The 19,627-nt window shown below is 45.9% G+C and overlaps 2 protein-coding genes and 1 pseudogene across 6 annotated transcripts in view; all 3 read left to right on the top strand.

Moving 5' to 3' along the window:
• Positions 1 to 639, top strand: part of LOC148140902 (class I histocompatibility antigen, F10 alpha chain-like) — a 68,303-nt gene extending 67,664 nt beyond the window's left edge. For all 4 annotated transcript variants that reach the window (XM_087979683.1, XM_087979682.1, XM_087979681.1 and 1 more), the window contains one exon: positions 69 to 639. In XM_087979683.1, coding sequence (XP_087835809.1) covers positions 69 to 73 — 5 coding nt within the window. In that variant the 3' untranslated portion in view covers positions 74 to 639. The remainder of the gene's footprint in view (positions 1 to 68) is intronic.
• LOC148140900 (class I histocompatibility antigen, F10 alpha chain-like) overlaps positions 1 to 19,627 on the top strand; it is a 413,938-nt gene that overhangs the window by 374,990 nt on the left and 19,321 nt on the right. The gene's annotated exons all lie outside the window — the stretch shown is intronic.
• LOC148140901 (class I histocompatibility antigen, F10 alpha chain-like) lies at positions 4,283 to 19,128 on the top strand (annotated as a pseudogene). Its single transcript, XR_015753153.1, has 7 exons — positions 4,283 to 4,619; positions 6,535 to 6,780; positions 7,910 to 8,185; positions 8,302 to 8,581; positions 16,557 to 16,664; positions 17,069 to 17,101; positions 18,535 to 19,128. The product of XR_015753153.1 is annotated as a class I histocompatibility antigen, F10 alpha chain-like (transcript).

Raw genomic sequence — 19,627 nt, 5'->3', positions numbered from 1 at the left:
CAGCTCATTGCTCACACCCAGTTGATTCAGGATTGAGATTGACTTTTCCTGAAAATGTGTTTCCATAGATTGAGCAGTGGATTCCAGATCCGCACGTTTGGATCCTGATTCTGCAAGTGAGACCTTCTCAAGTCGTGTTTCCATCCCGTCTCAGAAATGTGAGCAGTGTCACCGTCAGAGGGATCTTCATGGATGGTTCCTCCCTCACACTTTCTCATCTTCACTGTCTTCAGTGGGTCAGTGATTTACCTGAAATGTAGCAATGCCCTGAACTCCCTCTGAGCGAGTTTTTGTATTGTCGGACGTGAATCATTTCTGCACTTTATGCAACGAAATTTTAATTTTTATGTTAAAGTCTCTATGAATTTTTTAACTGTCTTATTGTTATATTGATATCTCTCTCACTATTTAACTTCTACTCTTCCATTTTTATTCTCATCTATTTTGTGCTGAACTGATCTATTTTGCACTTTACGTAAACAGCGTGATCAAATGTGAACTTTTATGTAAACTTCCTTTATTTTATTTGTTCACAATCATGTATTTATGGCAGCAAACATCTGTCATTATTTATCATCAACAATTAACTGCAGAGACTGATCATTGCAGTTGCCAATCAATAAATTATTGTTGATCATTGATTTGTCGGAATTCATTAATGATTTCACAGGAAAGGGTTAATTCATTCACTCTGCAGATTGTGGATCTTGGAATCAGCAGTGTTTGAGCTTCAGTTCAGTGTGAACTGGGAGGGGGTTATGACCATGCAACTCCCCAGGAAGCCTTCCCCAAACCAAGCAGGATGTACACAGTAAAAACCGACAGAACTGTTCATGCTGTAAATCAGAGCTGAAAATGTGTTGCTGGAAAAGCGCAGCAGGTCAGGCAGCATCCAAGGAGCAGGAGAATCGACGTTTCGGGCATGAGCCCTTCCTCCATGATGTAAATCATAAACAACAATGGAAATGGCTGGAAAAGCTCAGCAGGTCTGACAGCATCTGTGCAGAGAAATCAGAGTTACCATTTCGGGTCTGGTGACCCTTCCTCAGAACTGTTCTGATTTCTTTGATTTCTCTTCACAGATGCAGCCAGACCTGCTGAGCTTTTCCAGCAATCTCTGTTTTTGTTCAGGATGTACAAAGTGATGTTTATTTAATATGTGTGTTTCAGAGTTGGATAGTTGATAATGTCTGGGAGTGTTCATTCCCCGGGGGGGTCACGAGTGTCCTTTTGGAAGGATCTGAATGAGTGTGAAGAGGGGGCCAGGCAGCTGCTGGGAGTCAGGAATACTTCACTGACTGGTGACCCAGCAGCTATTGGAGGGAGGAAAGGGCATGCTCACCAGCTGAATGTTTCACCCGGGGCTTAGCACACAAGCTTCTGGGCTGGGACAGATGGAGAGGAACCTTCATTGTCAATGTTTCCTTCTGACAGATGCTGCCTTTGAACACACTGCCTGGAGGGGGAGGGGTGGAGGGGGGAGTCAGTGACAGCAGCTGAGGCTCTGTCTCGCTCCCCTCTGTGAACCGGGTCTCAGTGCCACCTCCAGGTCCCCTGTCCACTCCTCAGCTGCTGTCACAACCACCACTCCCCCACTAGACACACACACACAATCACACACATAGAGACACACACACACACACAGACACATACTCAGCAACACAGACACACACTCATACACCGAGAGACCATGTATCCAATGCTAACATGTCAGAAAAAAACATTGTCAACAAATACTCCCACCTCAGTAAGTGATGTTTGTGTCATGCAGTGGTTTTTCAGTTTTATTGGTGAAACTCTAAGAAAAACATAAGTGGTCATGTGATGATGGCAAGTCAGTGTTTACAATATAAAATTTGCATTTCACAAATGATATCTCTTTTTATCTAAAATACGTTAAATGTGTCAACTATCATTTGCAGTTAAAACTTAATTACTAGAAACAGTTCACAATAAAATTTCATCAACAAAACTGTTCCTTGCAGTCTGTCCCACTTTCCCCTGAAACCTTCCCACCTGGTGTGGGCACAAGTTGGTGATCTTGGTTGTTTGAGCGAAAGCTGCTTCTTGTTCCTGCCCCAGTACCACTGGCCCTCCTCAGGAGTGAGCTTGTACATTGGTTCACAGTCTCATGACAAATTAGACAAGAACTTTCCTGTGTGGTTTATGTGACCAACACAACACTGCACACTTCTCACATCTGTTCATCCCCATGTCTTTGTTACAGCTCTCACCTTGTCAGGATCAGGGTGAAATCCTCTCACTGTCGAACATTTTCTGAGCACTCGACTTCAGTTTCCTTCACCTTTTCCTTTTCCACTTCATCTGTCAGGACCCCACCGCAGTCACATTACATTTTAATCAGAGTCTGTGTAATGGCTTCTTTCACTGTCTTTCCACATCTGTATATGAGAAGCTAATCCACAATAATATCCACTGTCAGAAGATCCCTGATGTTCTCATGCTGTCTGCTTTGATGCTGTTCTGGAACAATCATTGAAATCCTTTGGATCTATGCAGCCTCTCAGATTTCCAGGTGTTTTTTCCCCATGGCCGCGATGCTGCAAATGCATTCTGTAGGAGTTGCCTCTTCCTTGATAACTCCCTTTTTTCCCCAGCTCGACTATCTTTCCTTTCAGGTTGGACAGGAGGGCAGCTGGATCTCTCCTCAGCAAATGCTGCACTGGTCTCACACTCTCATCCTCTTTGAGATGATATGTGTTGCCAATCTAAGCTTTAGACTTGCTTCAGCTGGGATGAATGGATTGTTACTCAATGTCTACGATCTGGATCAGCTGGTCTTTATTGTGCCAATCACATTGGTTTCTCAGCTTCATTTGTCCTCTTGGGAAGAGTGATGTTTCATTAGATGGTCTCAAATTTACCTTTGATGGATTCATTTTCAGGTCATCAAATCGAGCCACTTCACACGTGTCTGTGAAGATTATGATGTTGCATGAATCACTGGCGCCTGTCTGACAGTTCACATTCACCTGATGTTCTCTTTCTGCAGTCATCATTCTAACAAGAACAAACCATTTGTTACCTTGAGACCCAGTGATCCTGACAGGTTATATGGTTTAGACTGACCCGTTTAGAATCACCATCTGACATGTCTCCAGCAATAATCAGTTTGGGCCTGCTTTTCCTGTTTTGAGCTGAAGACTCGTGTTTAAATTGAATCAGATTCTTGCATGTAGACCACAAATTTCCCAAAACTTGATGTCTTCCTTTTCTTTGCTGTGTTGTCCTCTGCAACATTTACATCCTGTCCACTGGGCTTGATGTTTCTGTTGGCCCTTCAGCAAATACTTCTTCTTGTTTTTCCCATTATGCTGTTCTTGTTTACCGGGACAGAGTCTCAGCATAATGCAAAACCTTGTCTTTGTCCATTAATCCTCTCCAGCTTTGATTGACAACCTCAGAGCTTCTGCACATGGCAATAGATTTCTCGAGCAAGGTTTTCCTCTCTCAGAAGTTGCGCTGTCATGGTGGGACCTCTCAAAAGACATTCGTATCTCCAACAAGATTAGCTTTCAGTTATCCTGACTCTGAGATCCCAGCCAGATACCTCAATGCCATCACCGGACTAATCCATATTCGTTGTCTCCTTCAGGGATCTGATGTCCAGCACATTTCCGTTCTGTATAATCAGTCATGGAGTGCTCAAAGAATAGCTTCAAGGCTTTCAAAATGTCTGATGTTTCTGTCCCCAGTGAGGTCTAGAATGTAGTCCAGCTTGTAGCTGTAGCTGGACCTGATGGGATGCATCCCAGCGTATTCAAGGAAGTAGCCAAAGAGAAAGTTGATGCATTGAATCTTCTGGAAATTATTCGATTCTGGAAAAATCCCAGAAGATTAGAAAACTGCCACTTTTATTTAAAAAAAAGAAACAAAAATGATATCTTTTGGCTGGTCAGTTTGATGCCTGTTATTGGGAAAATGAATCTAGAAATAAACAGCATGACCAAGCAGAATCAGCATGGCATTGTGAAGGGGAAATCCTGCCTGAAAAATAAATAGAAATCTTTGAGGAAGGAACAAGCAAGATAGATACAGCGGAAGCAGTGGGTGAAATTTTTGATAATGGCCCACATGAGGCGACTCAATAAGATAAGAGCCCATGATGGTGGAGGTAGTATATTAGCATTGATTGAGGATTAGCAAAGGAATTAAAGAGAGAGAGTTCCAATAAAGGCAGCGTTTTCACAATAGCAGCCTGTAACTACTGCCACAGGGATCAGTGTTGGGGCCATAACTATTTACAAAAGATATTAATGACATGGAAGAGAAAAGTGAATGTAATGCAGTCTGGTTTGAGGATGATACAAAAAGATGTGGGATGGCAAGTGATGAAGATGACATGAAGTGTCTGCAGAGGGATATGAAGAGATTGACTGAATGGGCCAACACTTGGCAAATGGAACGTAATGTGGGAAAATGTAGGTTTTGTACTTTGTCAGGACAAACTCAGGGACTGAATATCATTCAAATGGAGAAAGCCACAGGAAAGAGGGATTTCAGGGTCTTCACCCCAGAATCACAAAAAGCTAGTGTTCAGGTTCAGCCGGAAAGCAAATGGAATGTTGGCCTTGATTTCAAAACGATGGAGTGTAAAAGTAAGGAGGTTTTGTAAAAACTATAGATGGCACTGGTCAGACCTAGTGGGAAGACGGTGAAGAGGTTTTGGCCCTTTATCTAAGGAAGGATATCCTGGTAGTGAGGACAGTCTGAAGAAGGTTCACTCAGCTGGTCTCAGATATGGAGGTTCAGTCTGACGGGGAGAGCTTGAGTAGAGTAGCCTGCACTCATTGGAACATAGAAACATGAGAGGTGGCCTTTCCCAAGAGGAGGGGAGTCCAAAACTAGAGGATAGAGGTATAAGAGGGGAAAGATTTAAAGGGACCTGAGGGGCCAGTTTTTCACACAAGGGGTGGAGGGTATATGGAACCAGCTGCCAGAGGATGTGGTAGAGGTGAGTACAATTACAATATTCAAAAGACATTTGGACAGGTACATGGACAGGAAAGGTCGAGGGGAATACAGGACAAACACAGACAAATGGGATTAATCTAGTTTAGGGAACCTGGTGGTGGGCATGGACGAGTTGGGCTGAAGGGTCTGTTTCCATGCTGTATGTTTCTACAACTCTCTCTGACTCTAGGCCTTTTTAAAATTTTCTTATTTCAAAAATATACTTTATTCATAAAATATTTTGATAATCTGTACAATTGGTAATGCCATACATATGTAAACATTTTCCCGAAGGGTCTCAAGGACACTACGTGCTGACCACTTCCTGATGGACTTGTGGTCAAAGGTGTTTTTCTTCATAAATTTCTCCACGAAGGACAGGTGATACGGAACAGTCCAATTACTCGGAGCGTTCCGCGGCAGCGAGGCCAGGCCCATCCTTCGCAACACCGGGGACAGGTAGAACCTCAGTACGTAGTGACACTTGGTGTTTGCTTACCGGGGATCCATGCACAGCTTGATGCAGCCACACACAAAGGTGGCCATCAGGGTGAGGGTGGCATTGGGTGTGTTTTTTCCCCCGTTGCCCAGATCTTTATACAGTGAGTCCCTTCGGACCCGGTCCATCTTTGACCTCCATATCAACTGGAAGATGGCCAGGGTGACTGCAGCAGCACAGGTTCTGGGAATAGGCCAGACCTGTGCCACATATAATAGCAATGACAGTGCCTCACACCTGATGACCAGGCTTTTTCCCGTGATGGAGAGCAACCGTAGCTTCCATCTGCCCAGTTTCTGCCTCACTTTGCTGATACGCTCCTCCCAAGACTTGGCACACGCACCAGCCCCCCCGAACCAAATACCCAGCACCTTCAGGTGGTCGGTCCTGATGGAAGAGTTAACGTTTCGAGCATAAGCTCTTCCTGAATATTGCCCAGGTGTTGCTGCATGTGGTAATGGACGGTTTCAGTGCCTGAGGAATCACAAACAATGCTGAACATTGTGCAATCATCAGTGAACATCCCTATTTCTGACTTTATACTGGAGAGAAGGCCCCTGAGGAGCTCTTGTAGTGATGTCCTGGAGCTGAGATGCCTGACCTCCAACATCTTCTCCTGTGCCAGGTATGACTCCAACCGGCAGAAAGTTTTCCCCCTGATTCCCACTTTGCCAGGACTCCTTGATGCTACACTTGGTCAAACATGGCTTTGATACCCAGGGCAACCACTCTTGCCTGCCCTCTGGAATTCAGCTTTTTTGTGCATGTTTGAACCAAGTCTATAATGAGGCCAGGAACTCAATGGCCCCTGGAGAAATTAAACTGGGTGTCACTGAGCAGGTTATTGCTGTTTGATGACACTTTCTATCAGTTTACTGATGATCGAGAGTAGGCTGATGGGTGGTTAATTCACTGGGTTGGATTTGTCCACATTGTCAAATTGAGGATGGTGTTGGAGCTGTACTGGAACATCTTGGTTAGGTGCGTAGGAATTTTCTGGGGCATAAGTCTTCAGTACTGTGTAGATGGTTATTAACCCCTTCTTTAGCTGATATTTGCAGACACCGACTCACTGACTGTGATCGACACGGCAGTCTCTGGCATTAAGGATTTTCCGGAGGTGACTATGATTGCGATAGTCAATGGAGTTCAACTCAATTGTCATGACACTAATGTTCGACAGCAGTTTATGGTGGACTATTTTGATGCAGAATACTGGCAATATCTCACAGGTCTCGGGAATACACGATCAGACATGGCAAAGGAGAATCTGAATACAATGATGAAAAGTACAAACCAGACATCTGGTAAGATCGGTGATGGGGACTTTCTGAGTGGTAATGTTGACTGTGGTGTAGGTGGTGTCCCTCTGGGTTCTGTATCAGAAGGTTGTTTGGTACAAAGCCCCCACCCCGGGGCATAAACACAGCAGTTACACTGAACATGCCAGTTCAGGCTGTACAGAATGCTGTGCTGTTGAAGTTGCTGTCTGTCAGATGAGATGCTGAACAGAGTGTCCGTTGGCTTTATATTGATGAACCTTTGAAGAAGAGCAGGGAAGTTATCCCCAACACCCTGGTCAGTATCAAACTTCAATTTTCATCATTTGCAAGTTTGTAGGAGCCTTCCTGTGTCCAAATTATCTCCCACATTGCTTCCTTTTAAAACAATTACTAAAGGTAATGAATTACATCACACTTCAGCATTCCTAGAGATCACGAAACTTGCTTTTTAAAAACAAACTTAATTTTATTTGTTCTTTCCAATGAGTGACAGGCAGGTACTGAGCCTGAGTTATATTGTTCCTTGTAACATTTCCACATTCCACATGTGACACAGTGTGAGCCAGAGGTATGCATTTATGAAATGTGTCATACTGATGAAGATCAAGAGCTGGTTTACGATTGAGTGAATGGGAATCTGGTGAGATGGGTGTGATCCTCCAGGAATGGGCAGCTTGTTAGAGAATTCCTGTCATCTCACTGGGTCTCAATGTCTGTTCATACATAAGGCTGGGGGGAGGGAGACATTGCTCTTCCCCAATATTACAGAATGGACAATGTGAATCCAACAGGCAGTGTGAGAGGACAGTGAGAAGCTCTGTAGGAAATATCTGAGAGATAAAGCAGTGGAGATGATCAAATCCATACCCCAGCACTGACCCCTGGATCACCCCATCCAGTCCACCAGCCAGCACTGACCCCTGGGTCACTCCACTCAGTTTATCCCCTAGATCACCCCGCTCAGTCCGTCTCCCAGTGCTGACCCCTGGATCACCCCACTCAGTCCGACTCCAGCACTAACCTCCTGATACCATTCATTACTGGAGTATAATTTCCAATTCTATTTGATATTAGATTACCCTCCCCTCAGATCAGGCAAGTTGTCATTTATTTGCAAAAACTTTAATACTATTTCCTGTTTGATCACCGATAGGAATTCACACGTTTCAATGGATAACAATTGTTGAAATCACTGATGATGGCGATATTAAGAGATCGATGCGAGTTGGATTTTATGGAAAGGATTACCTCAGCTTCGATCAAGATAGAATGAGATGGATCACAACCAATCACAATGCAGTGAAGACTAAAGAGAAATGGGATTCTGATTAATTCTGGAACAAATATTGGGAAACACATCTAGAGCAAGGGTTTGTTCGGGATTTAAAGAGATATTTCCAAGCTGGAAAGCAGTATTTTGGAAGGAAAGGTGTGTATTTCAGTTTTGTTCCATGTTCTGATCTAACCTCACTGATCTATGAAATTGCTCTCCCATTCCATTCAGTGTCTGTCTGTTGTTTGTGTTTTCACCCTTTCCCATCACAGTTCAGCCTGAAGTGTTCATCTCCAGGAGGGAGCCCAATGGTCAGGACAAGCCGCTCCCTCTCTCCTGCCTGGTCACTGGGTTTGATCCTGCAGACATCGAGGTGACCTGGCAAAGGAATGGAGAGGTCATGTCTGAGACCCAATCCTCGGGGGTACGACCGAACCACGATGGGACCCATCAGATCCAGAAAGAGATTGAGATCAATGCTGGGGATGAGGATCAATACTCCTGTCACATTGACCACAGCAGCCTGGCAGAGGCCCAGCTCATATCAGTGGGGTAAGGAACTGGAGTCTGTGTGTCTGTGTGTATCCATGCAATTTTTTTTACAATGCATAAACTTTTAAAATTTATGAAAATCCTTTGATAGCTCTTTCTGAGATTGACCTTAGATTTTCTTAGACTCACACTTCCTCGGATTGGGTAAAATGATGGTGGGTGGAATTCCCTCTTTTAGTGAGGAGGGGAGGTGATGACGTGGTGGTATTATCACGAGACTATTAATCCAGAGACCTGAGTAACATCCTGGTGACCTGAGTTTGTATTCCATTTGTTAGATGGTGGAAGTTGATTTGAATGAAAATCTGGAATTAAGAGTCTAATAATGACAATGAAACCATTGTTGTGTAAACCTGTTTGGTTCATGAATTCCCTTTTGGGTGGAAATCAGCCGTTCTCACCTCCATGTGACTCCAGTCATACAGCAGTGTGGGTAACTCTCAACTGCCCTCTGACCAATTAGGATTGATTTATAAATGCTAGACCAGCCAGTAAGACTGCTGTTTCTGATTTATAGAAATTAGGTAAAGTTGAATGTTAGAGGGTTGATCAGTAAGTTCTCAGATGATATGAAATGAGTGTGGTGGGACATAGTGAGGAGGATAGCCTTCGATTACAGGAAGATATAGATGTTCTGGTCAGGTGGGCTGATCAGTGCCAAATGGAATTCACTCTGGATAAGGCGAAGGTGATGCCCTGGGGCAGGACAACCAAGGCAAGGGAATACATGATGGATCCTGGGAAGCACCGAGAATCAGAGGGACCTTGATGTGCCTGGTCACTGGTCAGGTAGATAAAGTGGTTAAGAAGGCCTGTGTTACACTTGCCTTTTATTAGCTGTGTCATAGATTTGAAGATAAAGGAAGTTACACTGAATCTGTATCAAAACTTGGTTATATCACAGCGAGATTATTGTGTACGGATCTGGAATCCATATTACGGCACGGTGGCTCAGTGGTTCGCACTGCTGCCTCACAGCGTCAGGGACTCAGGTTCGATTCCCAACTCGGTGGACTGTCTGTGTGGAGTTTACACATTCTCCCCGTGTCTGTGTGGGTTTCCTCTGGGTGCTCCAGTTTCCTGCCACAGTCCAAAGATGTGCAGGTTAGGGTGAATTGGCCATGCTAAATTGCCCATAGTGTTAGGTGCATTAGTCAGAGGGAAATGAACAAAGAACAAAGAAAATTTACAACACAGGCACAGGCCTTTCGGCCACCCAAGCCTGAGCCAATACAAATCCACTGACTAAAACTGTCGCTCAATTCTTAAGCATCTGTATCCCTCTGCTCCCCACCTACTCATGCATCTGTCCAGACGCACCTTAAATGAATCTATCTGGCCTGCCTCTACCACCTCTCCTGGCAACGCGTTCCAGGCCCCTACCACCCTCTGTGTGAAGTATTTGCCACATGTATCCCCCTTAAACTTTTCACCTCTCACCTTGAATGTGTGATCTCTCGTTATTGAATCCTTCACCCTGGGAAAAAGCTTATTCCTATCCACCCTGTGTATACCCTTCATGATTTTGTAGACCTCAATCAGGTCCCCCCTCAATCTCCTTTTTTCTAATGAAAACAATTCTAAACTACTCAGCCCCTCTTCATAGCTAGCACCTTCCTTACCAGGCAACATCCTCGTAAGCCTTCTCTGCACCCTCTCCAAAGCTGAAAATGTGTTGCTGGAAAAGCGCAGCAGGTCAGGCAGCATCCAAGGAGCAGGAGAATCAACGTTTCAGGCATGAGCCCTTATTCAGGAAGCTCATGCCCGAAACATCGATTCTCCTGCTCCTTGGATGCTGCTTGACCTGCAGCGCTTTTCCAGCAACACATTTTCAGCTCTGATCTCCAGCATCTGCAGTCCTCACTTTCACCCTCTCCAAAGCGTCCACATCCTTTTGGTAATGTGGCGACCAGAACTGTACACAGTATTCTAAATGCAGCCGAACCAATGTCATGTACAATTTGAACATGACCTGCCAGCTCTTATACTCAATACTCCGTCCGATGAATACTATATGCCTTCTTGACCACTGTATCCACCTGTGTAGCCACCTTCAGGGTACAATGGACCTACACACCCACATCTCTCTGCCCATCAACATTTCCCAAGACTCTTCCGTTTACAGTATATTTCGCTCTAGAATTAGACTTCCCAAAATGCATCACCTCACATTTGTCTGGATTGAACACCTTCTGTCAATTCTCCGCCCAACTCTCCAGTCTATCCATATTCTCCTGTATTCTTTGACAGTCCCTTTGCTTTCTGCTACCTCACCAAACTTTGTATCTTCTGCAAACTTACTGATCAGACCAACTCTGCCCTCTTCCAGATCATTTATGTATATCACAAACAACAGTGACCCCAACACTGACCCCTGTGGAACATCACTGGTCACCTTTCTCCATTTGGAGAAACTCCCTTCAACTACTACTCCCTGTCTCCTGTTGCTCAACCAGTTCTTTATCCACCTAGCCAGAACACCCTGCACACCATGTGACTTCACTTTCTCCATTAGTTTACTGCGGGGAACCCTATCAAATGCCTTACTAAAGTTCATGTATATGACATCTACAGCCCTTCCTTCAACTATCAACTTGGTCACTTCCTCAAAGAACTCTATTAAGTTGGTAAGACACGATCTCCCCCACACAAAACCATGTGGCCTATCACTGATAAGCCCATTCTTTACTAAATATAAATAGATTTTATCCTTCAGTACCTTCTCCAGCAAGTTTCCCACCACTGACATCAGGCTCACTGGTCTGTAGTTACCTGGAATATCTCTACTACCCTCCTTGTACAGGGGGACAACATGAGCAACCCTCCAGTCCTCTGGCAGCTCACCTGTGTTTAAGGACGCTACAAAGATATCTATCAGGGTCCCAGCTATTTCCTCTCTCACCTCCCTCAGCAACCTGGGTTAGATCCCATCCAGTCCTGGAGATTTGTCCACCTTAATATCCTTTAGCCTATCCAACACATCTTGCCTCTTTATGTTAATGTGATCCAGAGTAAACAAACGTCTCTCTCTAATCTCATGTCCCTCTCCTCAGTGAACACTGATGCAAAGTAATCATTGAGAATCTCACCCACTTTGACACACAACCTTCCTTCCTTATCCTTCAGTGGACCAACCCTTTCTCTCGTTACCCTCTTGCTTCTTATATATGAATAAAAGGCTTTGGGATTCTCCTTATTTCAGGACCCCTTTTAGCCTGCTTGATTCCTCGTTTAAGATTGGTCTGACACTCCCGATATTCCTCCAAGACCCGTTCTGTTCTAAGCTGCCTGGACCTTATGTATGCTTCCCTTTTCCTCTTGGCTAGTTGCATGATTTCTCAGATCATCCACGGATCACGAATCTTGCCTTTCCTATCCCTTGCCTTCAATAGGACATGCCTATCCTGCACTATCTTTAACCTTTCTTTGAAAGCCTCCCACATCTCAAATGTGGACTTCCTTTCAAATAGCTGTGTCCAATCCACATTTCCCAGCTCCTGCGTAATTTTGATGTAATTGGCCTTGGCTCAGTTTAGTACTCTTCCCTTAGGACCACTCTCATCTTTGTCCATGAATATTCTAAAACTTACAGAATTGTGGTCACTATTCCCAAAGAAAACCTTCCACTGCAACTTCTACCACCTGGCCTGGTTCATTCCCCAACACCAGATCCAATATGGCCGCTTCCCTTGTCGGACTATTGACATACTGCTCCAGGAAACTTTCCTGGATGCTCCTTACAAAATCTGCCCCATCCAGACCTCTGACACTAAGTGTATTCCAGTCAATGTTGGGAAAATTAAAATCTCCCATCATCACCATCTTGTTGCCTTTACATCTTTCCATAATCTGTTCACCTATTTGTTCTTCTACTTCTCTCTCACTGCAGGGAGGCCTGTAATACAGCCCCAACAATGTAACTGAGCCCTTCTTATTTCTCCGCCCCACCCATAATGCCTCACTACCCAAGCCCTCCGTAGTGTCCTCCTTTAGCACAGCCGTGGTATCATCCCTGACCAGCAATGCAACTCCTCCCCCGCTTTTACTTCCCTCCCTGTCCTGTCTGAAGCATCTATATCCTGGAACATTTAGTTGCCAATCATGCCCGTCCTTCAACCAAGTCTCTGTGATCTCAATAACGCCATACTCCCAGGCACCAATCCAAGCCCTAAGTCCATCTGCCTTACCCACTATACCTCATGCATTAAAGTATATGCACTTCAGGCCACCCAGTTCTTTTGCATTCATCTGCTGTCTGCCTACTCTTCCCCTTGGTAATGCTAACTTCATGATCCTTATAGTCTCCAGTGTCCACCTCGCTGTCTACTAGTCTTCTCTTCTGGTTCCCAGCCCCCTGTCGCATTAGTTTAAACCCTCCCCAACAGCAGTAGCAAAAACTCCCCCAAGGACATTACTTCCAGTCTGGTTCAGATGTAGACCGATAATTTGTAATAGTCCCACCTTCCCCAGAACCGGTCCCAATGTCCCACAAATCTGAACCCCTCCCTCCTACCCCATCCCTCAAGCCACATGTTCATCCTGCCTATTCTTTCATTTCTACCCTGGCTAACATGTGGCACTGGTAGTAATCCCGAGATCACTACCTGTGAGGTCCTCCCCTTTAACTTCTCTCCGAGCTCCCTGAATTCTGCTTTCAGGACCTCATCTCATTTTTTTTACTTATATCGTTGGTGCCTATATGCACCAAGAGAACTGACTGTTCACCTCCCCTTTTAGAATGCTCTCCATCCGAGCGGTGACATCCCTGACCCAAGCACCTGGGAGGCAAAATACAATCCAGGAGTCTCGTTTCCGGCCACAGAACGGCCTATCTACTCCCCTTACAATAGAATCCCCTCTGACTATGGCCCTACAAGTCTTTTTCCCGCCCTTCTGAACAGCAGTGCCATGATCCTGGCAACTGCTGCCCTCCCCTGGTGAGCCATCTCCCCCAGCAGTATCCAAAGTGGTATACCTGTTTTGGAGAGAGATGACTGCAGGGGACACCTGCACTGCCTTCCTGTTCTTTTTCTGCCTTTTGGTCACCCATTCACTGTCTCCCTCAGCAGTTCTAACCTGCGGTGTGACCATATCACTAAACGTGCTGTCCACAACCTCCTCAGCCCCACAGTGAGTCCATCCGCAGCTCCAGAGCCATCACACGGTCAAACAAGAGCTGCAGCTGGACACACTTCTTCCAAATCTAAGAGTCAGGGACGTCAACTACATTTCTGAGCTCCTACATCAAGCAAGAGGCACATGCCACGGGTCTGAGGTCCCCTGCCATTGTAAGCCTTAGCTTTATATCAACTAACTAAAACCAAACAATGCACTTAAATATATGAAAGAAACGAAAGTGAAAGAAAGCCTTACCTTACAGCGTCCTTTTCTTCTGGTTAGAGTTGGGGGGGGTATTGCGGGAGGGAGATACTACACGTGTAGTATCTCGGGTTTAGCCACTGCCCAAATTTAAACTAAGTCCTTACCTTCCCGGCAACCTCCTAGTTTCCACCACTACTTCTGCACTGTCTCCTGCTGCTCCCGGACAGGAAAAAGGCCTCAGGTAGGAATTTATACTGTTCTCTTACTTTCCCGGCAACCTCCTGGTCTCCAACATCACCTCCACTCTGTCTCCCACTGCTGCCGGACAGGAAGAATAAGACAAAAAAATGGGTCTGGGTGGATGCTCTTCGGAGGGTCGGTGTGGACCTCTTGGGCTGAAGGGTCTGTTTCCACACTATCGGGAATCTAATGTAATCAAAAAGAAATTACAGGCACGATGTGTCATCAAGATGGCGGTGGAGTATAGCTCCATGTCTCCTCTGAATGGTTTTCCATTTTTTTGGTCTTTCTGTTTGTACTCACGTCTTTTCCTGAGCTTAGACACCATCAGCAGCAGCAAAGTATCCCAGTGTGGACTCGACTGGGCCTAGTGTGGACCTTGTGATGGTGGTAAGTGAGCCTTGCTTACTTACTTTACCAGGACCGAGCATGGGGAGCTGGCATCGGAATTGACAGCTGCTACCCAGCGGAGGCGATGTTGGTAGGGTAGGCTCAGCAGCAAAAGGTGGCACCTGAGTATCAGTAACTTCATCATTGGTTGGACCCAGCTCTAGTGATGGAGATACAGTGGTGGGAGGGCTCATAGTGACATTGATGAGGTTTGCCAAATGGTGAGAGATGCGACTCTGATGTTGGTGGATCCGGTGCAGGTGGCAGCAAGGCGGTGGCAGAGGAGAATTGGCCCAGATATACTGGATGGTGCCTGAAGAGTGGCAGTTTCAGCATTGTTTGGGTCCAGTGTAGAGAGTGGGCGAGGCAGTGGGAGAGGGATAGTGGTGCAGCATCATCGATGATCAGGACTCATGGACTCCCTTGAAGCTTTAACTCTCATTTTTTTGGTTTTTTAAAAATAGAATCCCAACAGTGTCGAAACAGGTGCTATGGCCCAACAAGTTTACACCGATCCTCCGAGGAATATCCCACCTGAACCCATTCCCCATTACTCTACATTTACCCCTGACTAATGCACCTAACCTACACATTCCTGAACGCAATAGGCAATTTAGCATGGCCACTTTACCTGACCTGCACATCTTTGAATTGGGGGAGGAAACCCATGCAGACAAGGGGAGTATGTGCAAACTCCACACAGACAGTCGCCCGAGGCTGGAATCGAACCTGGATGCCTGGCACTGGGAGGCAGCAGTGCTAACCACTGAGCCACTGTGCCGTCCCCTTGTTCTTAAAACTAATCAAAATGGTGTCAGTTTGTGGTGACAGTGAAAAATCTTCTCACTGTATTTTACTGTTTTCTCACTGTAAAATACACATAACAATGAAATCATTCGTTCATTCACGTGATAGGAATGGAGAGGGTGCAGAGGAGATTTACCAGGATATGCCTGGTCTGGAGAGTTTCCGTTATGAAGAGAGATGAGACAGACTGGGATTGTTTTACATACGGCAGAGGAGATCGAAGTGGGAAGGGACATGATTGTGGTGTATAAAATCATGGGGAGCACAGGTAAGGCAGACAGAAGAAACATTTCCCCCTGTGGGGTGGAGAGATCAATGAATAGGGGGAATAGATTTTATATAAGTCTTGAGAACATCCACATTAATACTGAGAATGTTCCGAGGAGATGTGAGGAAAAGTGGGTAGTGGAAATCTGGAACTCACTGTCTGTTCGGATGTTGGGGCAGAAACACTCATTAGCATTTAAGAAGTATTTAGATGTGCCCTTGTGATTCCAAGGCTAACAAGGCTATGGCCAAGTGCTTGAAAATGGGATTAGAACAGTTTGTTAGTTGTTGTTAACATGATGTGCTGAAGGGTGTCTCTCTGTGCTGCACTATACCCCGCTCCAAGAACAGTCTGTCTGATGTGAGGTTTGATGTTCAGGACACAATGTCATTCTCTGCAAAGAGTCTGACCGAAGGTGCACTTTGCCACTTTGTATTGTTACCCCCTTGAGGTTACGGCCAACACTCTATTAACTTTCTGTGTTTTTTAATGAAACATGCATGAGATTTTTATGATGTTTCTACGTGGCCTTGCTAAATGCACTATATTTAACATCTTATAATCTCACAACAGCAGGAAAGGGTTCAGATTTGTCTTCCTCAGATCTAAAGTGAATGATTGCACACTTCCCCACATTGGATAAAACTGAAGCAGATGGAATTCACTCATTTACTCTGTTACTGTCCCTTCAGTCCGTCTCTCAATCTAGCACCTTCTGTAAACATGGATATTATCCCCCTAGATTGGGACAACACGGTGTTTGCACCCCCTTCAATAAGATCTTTAGGGACTTCACTTGAGAGTGAAACTGGGTGACGGTCAAGCCAATGTTGACCCAACCCCATCAAGTCCCAACGGATAAGTTCTTTTCAATTGTCTCGAATCGACACGAATTGGGAACGGATCCAGGAACAGAGATAATCCTGATGTTATTGAAATGTATTTCAGAAGTCCCGAAAAACAGTGCAGGATATGCTCATCTTGGAATTGTGATTGGATTAGTCGCTGCAATGGCTGCAATATTCGGAATGATCATCTGGAAAAAGCCCTGGAGAGGTAAGAATCAGAGGGAGGGGAGTGTGGAACTGAGGGGACAGGGTGAATGTGGGGGAATCTCCAGTACTGGGAGTACAGGGCACTGTGGGGAATGGAACTGAATAAAACCCCGCACACACATACACACGTATACACACGTCCTGTCCCCTGTCTGACTTTCCTTCAGGTGATCGGACCAGTCCAGGGCTAATATTGATCATTAAACTCTTCACACACTCTCACCTCCTCACTGACTGAATATCAATGGAATGGTAGAGATCGCCAGCATCTCCATAAAAGGTGAGGATGGAAAGGAATGTGGGAACTAGGATTTCTTACAGAACCTCAATTCCCACACACTGTGATGTCATCCTTTGAGAATGGATTATTCCCCATTCTAATGGACATTTATTTTGTTTCTGCAGATTCCCCAAGTGAGACCTACACAACAGCTCCCAGTAAGTGACTGAGGGGACAGAGTGTTGGGAATGATGGAGAGGGATTTGCAAGTACAGAGTTACATTCCACTGAGTGTTACTCAGGCTGACACATATGCCACCCTTCACACTCTGAAGACCCTCAGACTCTCGACTCTTATCCCACTTCTTCCTCATTTTCACACTTCCCCACCCCCCATTCGTCTCCATCCAATTCTTTCCTCTTTCATCCTTTATCCCCATCCGTCACCATTCAGTTCCTGTTCCCTCAGGCCCCAGTGTCCCACTGCCTCACCCTTCACTTCCCCATCCCCCACACTGCACTCCCTAAACCCCACCATCCACTCTCTCTCTCAATCCCTCTTCCTCCACTCCCTTTGTGCTGTGCTCTCTGAGTCTGGTTTGTTAATGCTGAGGGGAATTGAATCCTGGGTCCTGTGACTGAGCGACAATAACTCAAAATGGTCAAGTTTATATTTTGCTCCGTTTCTCACAGTCTGTTTTTATTTTCTCAGCTTCTGATATCTCTGTTCCAGCTCCTTCATGATTTGGTGAGTGACATTTTAATGAAGCTCCAGTGATGTATAACATTTTCACTCCCCTCCTGACCCTGTCCCACCCTCCCAGTCACTGTTAAACCCTGTCAGACTAATTCCCCTCCCCTCCTGACCCTGTCCCACCCTCCCAGTCACTGTTACACCCTGTCAGACTAATTCCCCTCCCCTCCTGACCCTGTCCCACCCTCCCAGTCACTGTTAAACCCTGTCAGACTAATTCCCCTCCCCTCCTGACCCTGTCCCACCCTCCCAGACACTGTTAAACCCTGTCAGACTAATTCCCCTCCCCTCCTGACCCTGTCCCACCCTCCCAGACACTGTTAAACCCTGTCAGACTAATTCCCCTCCCCTCCTGACCCTGTCCCACCCTCCCAGACACTGGTAAACCCTGTCAGACTAATTCCCCTCCCCTCCTGACCCTGTCCCACCCTCCCAGTCACTGTTAAACCCTGTCAGACTAATTCCCCTCCCCTCCTGACCCTGTCACACCCTCCCAGTCACTGTTAAACCCTGTTAGACTAATTCCCCTCCCCTCCTGACCCTGTTCCACCCTCCCAGTCACTGTTAAACCCTGTTAGACTAATTCCCCTCCCCTCCTGACCCTGTCCCACTCTCCCAGTCACTGTTAAACCCTGTCAGACTAATTCCCCTCCCCTCCTGACCCTGAATGATTGCCTCGTGTCTGTCCATTCCTGACCTTGTGGGTTTCCTGACCTTCACTGCAGGATATTCCCGGAGCCTCGTTGTGGAATAATGGGATTCTCCTGTTCCAGTGTGATCATGGACATCATTGTCCATCCTTCCATATCACAGCAGACACACAGAATTACAGCTCATTGCTCACACCCAGTTCTTTCAGGATTGAGATTGAGTTTTCCTGGGAATATTTTTCCACAGATTGAACGGTGGATCCCAGATCCCCAGGTTTGGATCCTGATTCTGCAAGTGAGACCTTCTCAAGTCGTGTTTCCATCCCGTCTCAGAAATGTGAGCAGTGTCACCGTCAGAGGGATCTTCACAGATGGTTCCTCCCTCACACTTTCTCATCTTCACTGTCTTCAGTGGGTCACTGATTGACCTGAAATAAGGCAACATCCTGAGGGAACTCAGGGGCACAGTGTTTATTGGGGGGAAACTGATTCACTTTTTTGCACATTACAAAGCCAAATTTGAACACCTCTGTAAATATCTGTGTATGTTGACAAAAATCTCTATTTATCTGTTTCTGCTCTATTTTTATTCTAACTTAATTTAAGCTGAACGATCAACTTCGCACTTTCTGTAACCACTGTTATTTTATTTTATCACCATAATGTATTATAATGGCAGCAATTGGAGCCTATTTTTCATCAATGTTTAGCTACAGATGCTGAGAATTGTGGTTTGTCATCAATAAACAGTTATTAGTGTTGATTGTGAGGAAAGTGCAGGCTCACCAGCTGAATGTTTCACCCAGGGCTGAGCACACAAGCGTCTGGGCTGGGACAGATGGAGAGGAACCTTCATTGTCAATGTTTCCTTCTGACAGGTGCTGCCTTTGGACACACTGCCTGGAGGGGGAGGGAGAGGAGGGGGGAGTCAGTGTCAGCAGCCGAGGGGGGTGAAAGGGGACCTGGAGAAGGCACTGAGCCCTGGGGCGCAGAGGGAAGTGAGACAGTAACTGAGCTGGAGGGGGAAGGGGAGTGACATCCAGATGAACAGGAGGGGGAGCACCCTGGGGTAGGAGGGCAGGTGAAGTGGCACTCTCACTCCTGTCCCCATGTTGCACCTTCGAGTGTTAATGTGGGGAGTGTCCCGAGTCTGGGATGACAATCCGATCCCCAGCTCTCCATCTCCGAGCCCCTCTTGGTCTGAAGGAAGCATTAGGGCAGCCATGAAGCTGATGGGGTGGGGTTAGTGGGAGGGTGGGTGATTAACCGGTCTGATCTGACAGGGCCTGAGGGACCTCCAACAGTTCAAGGACTTTCTCCATGGTCTTCAGTGACACAGG

This window comes from Chiloscyllium plagiosum, unplaced genomic scaffold, assembly GCF_037043375.1.
Source record: "Chiloscyllium plagiosum isolate Xiang-an unplaced genomic scaffold, Cpla_swu_hap1 HiC_scaffold_35, whole genome shotgun sequence".
Classification (NCBI taxonomy): domain Eukaryota; kingdom Metazoa; phylum Chordata; class Chondrichthyes; order Orectolobiformes; family Hemiscylliidae; genus Chiloscyllium; species Chiloscyllium plagiosum.
This window is presented reverse-complemented; position numbering and strand designations above follow the sequence as displayed.